The following is a 4,704-nucleotide window of genomic DNA, read 5'->3' on the forward strand; positions in this document are numbered from 1 at the left end:
CAAAGCGCGGGCGTTACACCGTGGGTGTGTTGCTGACTGCTGGTTCTTACTGCAAAATTTCTCTGAACATTCCGAAAAACCGAGACCGGAGGGGGTAGAAGACTGGCCTGCGCCTGGGCAACTACCTCAACCGTGAGCCTGTCACCGAGATCAGTTCTGCCGCCACCGGTTGCGGATCACGCTCCCGGTGTAGACGTCCTCGGTGCAGTCGCAGGTAGCGAAACGTGTAATCCGAGTTGTTCCTGTCCGCTGTCATTCTCGAATGGTGATTGGCGAGGCAGCGGAGTGTGAGCTGCTCACGAGGCGCAGGGACCGCGGCGGCAGAGGTAAAAGGCTGCCTTTCTGGCAAGCCAAACGCGCTCCAAACTAGCGCAAGAGCGAAGATTTCCTTAAGTCAGTCTGTGTGCACCCCTAACACCTGATGCTGAGGGCAGGAGCCGACTTCTCCTCTCCCGGACAGCGGAAGGGTTCGAAAGGGTTCGCAGAGGTTGCTCCGGGCGATCAGATCATGTGCGGTCCTCTATGTGATCGCATCATGTACCGTCCCTTCAGGCGAACAGGTCACATGCCGTTCCTCGAGGCGATGGTTCAGGCGTTGTCCCTCCGGTTGCTGCCCACTGCTGCGTCGTGTAGTGACGGTCTGGAGCCGGGGACGGTGTGCTGTGTGTTTTTTTGTAGGACCATGTGCTATTGCTTCGTTGCTCCCGTGATGCTTGTGGACTGTCAGCTGGAGCTCTGGTTTAGATCTCTTAGCTCAGCCCCAGTGATTCATACACGACAATAGCGTCATGGAACCCCACCGTACGACATTGACCGCCAGTCCTCGGGCAACACAGGACAAGAAGCTCCAGGTGTGAGCACTGACGACATCTCAGAGCCACACCGGGCTTCCGCCCGACAGAGAACCCGAGCCGATCAAACGAAGGTGCGACCCAGGGAGGGTATGTCCACCTGCAGGACCTTAGACCATACAACGGAGTAAGGCACGGTGCGAAGACGGACTCCGGTGGCACAGGTGGCACAAAACACTCGGGGGATAGTCTCGCCGCAAGCGGCAGCAAGTCCGTCACCCTAGCGAAGGCGGCGCGATCACCCCAATGAAGGGAGCAGTTCGCAGGAGGGGCGGGTACACCACGTCTAGTCATGCCCGGATCGTCTACGCCTGCCGAGTTGTTAGACGTGCTTCTTCGGTTCCTTTGCCATCGCAAAGCGGCTTGACCTACCGGAGACGGGCTTGTGTCAAGTGTACTTTGAGTTCCTACATTTCTTAGGGCGATGTGATTGTCAGCACTTTTGGGGCGTCAGACCCTCAATGGGCCGTCTACTGCAGTGACCACGCTGGCTTTCATTTCAAATGCAAGCACTGGCGGTTGAGCCTGAGCTCGGAAGTGAACGGCTTTCAGCATACCAGACAAGCAGATGTCTTCTGCTTCTTCTGGTCATCACGCAGCGAGGATGATTAAGGGTGTTGCGATCCCTCCACCTCGAAGCTACGTCCCGGCATATAGTTTAATCAGTGTGCAGCTGGCCTTGTAGGTGTGTTCACGTGCTCCGGGAAAGCGTACACGCGCTATGCGCAAAGTCCTCCGGCGTAAACCACATACAGTACGATGTGCTATACTGTCAGCCGAGGTACTAAGAGCTTGTCCGCAAGGCAAATCGCCAAACAGGGAGCGTAGGCCGGACACGCCTTGTGAGCAAGCCCTCGTTACCGGGAGTGGGAGTGTGAGCATGTCGTACGTGACGTGTTTTATGTTGGAGGAATTATTGCCCGCTCCGACGAGTTGTACCAGTCTGTCTAGAGAGACACTATAAAAGTGTTCCATTTGGACCACATTTGTAAAATCATGCGTTCACACGGCAATGATATGAAGGAATTGTGCGGGGGTCCTCGTTCAGTAAGTAGAAAGTTTGTCAGCAGTCAGCTCGCACGTACATCTCGTCAGCCCGACCGTCTGGCGGCGCAGTTTACTGTGTTGCCAGATTCACTCCGAGGAAGGCCGCAAACCAAGTTCCAATCGAAAATGTAGCACGCAATAGCCGGACGACCACCACGAGGTGAATTGAAGTGTCTCTTTACACTGCATTGAGCACCACCCCACTTCCGTTTATTTTCTGTCATTTGTCCGCAAACAGTCGCTTCTGGGTCTTTTCTAGACTGAATGGGAGATGTATTGCGGCCCAGCTCGTGTTGACCGGGGTGCTCAATACTGCGTATGCGGCATAAAACCGGTCCAGGTGGTCTTCACCCATATACCGGTAGCTGAGCTGAAGTACTCGGGAGCATGAGATAAAAACGTACGTGGGCCGCATTGTACTTTCCAAGCAACCGCAGTTGTCCGCAGTGTGAAGATTTCTTTGCCGGGGCCACCAGCAGCACTGGTAAAGTAAAGCAACGTCGTGGCAGTCAGCGCACAGAGACAGCCCGCTCTAAACAACGAGTGGACGGTACGCACCGAAATGGAGGAAGGGACGTGAGCACGACTGCAGTCGCCACCCTCTTTCAGACGAAGTTGGAGACCCCGAGCCACCGAGCTCCAGACAGTTCAGTTGTTGCGTGCAAAACTGTGGTAGAGGAGGCCAGCGGGAGGAAAGAGAAGACCTCTCTCTGAGGGCAGCTTTTCCTAGCATGAAGGAAAGAGGGAACCGGTCGTCCATTAATTCAAGCGGAGTGAGCTGCAATCTCGTGGGAAATATCTAAAAGAGGGGTGCTACAACGATGATGTGAAGAGGAGGACGAAAAAGATAGCATCGCAGCAGAAGACGATATTTTCTTACAAGAAGAAGGAGACGAAGAAGGGAAGGTAGCGTTTCAGCGGGGAAATCGCCCCAAGGGAAGGCTTACGTTGCTGCCGACAACGACAGTTGGAGACGTCGTCACGGTGCAAGAATGAAAGAGGACTTTTTTCAAGGATCTCCTTTAACCAGACAGCTTCCGCACTGCGAGAGGCTCACTGTGCGAAGTAATGCAGGTGGAAACTATCGACCTTTTTCTCTTCCTTCCTTCCTGGTATAAGGTTTTTCCGCTTCGACGCTTGGTCCTTCCGGGAGTCCGAGTGAGACAGAAAGAGTTCTCGAGTTCTGATTGATCCAAAAGCATTAACTTAGCCATATACAAGTAATTTACGTAGCTTTTTGCAGTCTATTTGCAAAGTAGTCTCATATAAGAGCCCACATGTTATTACAAGAAATACTGGCCGGTACAGACAGGTAGCTTACTTTGTTTCAACTACCCTCAAACGCGGGGTTTCACTTTGGGCCCTTCGTCGATCTATGGATCCGACCAGGTGAAAAGCGAAGACCTTCGCAATGGCTACCGGAGCCAGGAAAGGTAACTCCGAACGATCTAGTCGGGAAAACATATTCTACACGAAAAGACGCAGACTTTCTGATTTAGCGATTCGAGACCGAGTTTACGAAGGCATACTAATCTGGTTACAAGCGGAACTATAGAGCTAGCTTAGGCGGCCCCGAAGCTACCGCGCCAAATGGGCCTGCTAGACTCTACAGACTACTTGAAGGCCGTGGCCTTGGGAATAAGGGATTTTACCATTGGTGTAACCTCCATAGAACAGGGATGAAGTTGCCCTCGTAATATCTAGATTTCGTGGTAGTGTTTGTTGAAACTCGGGCTGACGAGCATTTACTGGAAGGGGCGCTTGTCGGCTTTCGTGTGTCGTCTCCCTTGTCATCAAGCACAGCAGGTCTCAGCGGGAGATTAGGTCATCTTCCGAGGACTTCCAAAGCTCTTTCTTTTTTCCTCTCGTATATGTTTTAGCAAGCGAAAGTACGGTTCAGTACTCAAGCAAGGCCAGATAAGGCATGAGAGAGCTGTTTCCTGAAAATCGGTGACAGTCGGGAACCAAAGGCCTAGTGCAGGCGTCACGGCGCCGTCGAAGCATTTGACGAAGATGTGCAGCTGCGATGATATGTGTGTTGCGTGTGTTCGCAAGCGCCAGTGAGGACCAGGTTGAAGAACAGTCGCTCTGTTTGTCGCATGGTCTAGAAATCTGCCACGGATCCGAGCGCTTCTCTGGCTTGGCGTCAGTCTCCCCCCGATTGCGGGAGGCCGACAGGCCTAGCTGGAACTCGTGTAGCGGTGGGAGGCAACTCCGAAAGTTCGTTGCTGCCTCCCACCTACCGGCCACTCCCGCAGACAGCACTCTGAGCGACGCGTCCGACCGGTCGCAAGCCAACGGTCCACTGCACGCCGTAACGCCGCAGGCAGGCAGCACAGCACTCATCACAGTAGGCTCATCGGTACTCTCCACCAGCTATGAAATATGGCGCGCCACACCTCGCCAAGGCCCATCACAGCCACATCGTCAGTCCCCCAGGGAGGTCAGCGTGCCCGGGCTCATCTCGCTCATGTGTCCGCACAGCTGTTGCGAGTTCCCATCAGCGCCCTGAAACGATAGCGCTGCCCCTACTTGTGATGCAAGTAAGACGGGAGCTGTTCGTGGAGAGCAAAATACTGCAGGGCTGTTCCCTTCTCACGTTTTCCCGGAAGGTGCTTCTCGTCCCTAAGACGAGACGCCAGAATTTCGTTGCGTGGCTGTTTGGAGCGTCTTGCTGTGCTGATCATCTTACCAAAGTCGGGTGTGGTGGCGTACTGTCGTGTCTAGTTTTCCGCACTCGCACTTCGGATCTGATAGTTGTTATGCCTGTAGAAGGCAGCAGTGCTGTGGCAAGGTAGCCCAGCGG

General features: G+C 54.0%; 1 protein-coding gene across 1 annotated transcript; it reads left to right on the top strand.

The window, feature by feature from the left end:
* Nucleotides 1-79: 79 nt before the first annotated feature.
* Nucleotides 80-929, top strand: CSUI_008012 (uncharacterized protein). Its single transcript, XM_068068152.1, has one exon. It carries the CDS (start codon nucleotides 422-424, stop codon nucleotides 782-784), a length of 363 nt encoding a protein of 120 aa, XP_067919865.1. The 5' UTR covers nucleotides 80-421; the 3' UTR covers nucleotides 785-929.
* The last annotated feature ends 3,775 nt before the right edge of the window (nucleotides 930-4,704 follow it).

This window comes from Cystoisospora suis, assembly GCF_002600585.1.
Source record: "Cystoisospora suis strain Wien I chromosome Unknown contig_4375, whole genome shotgun sequence".
Taxonomy (NCBI): domain Eukaryota; phylum Apicomplexa; class Conoidasida; order Eucoccidiorida; family Sarcocystidae; genus Cystoisospora; species Cystoisospora suis.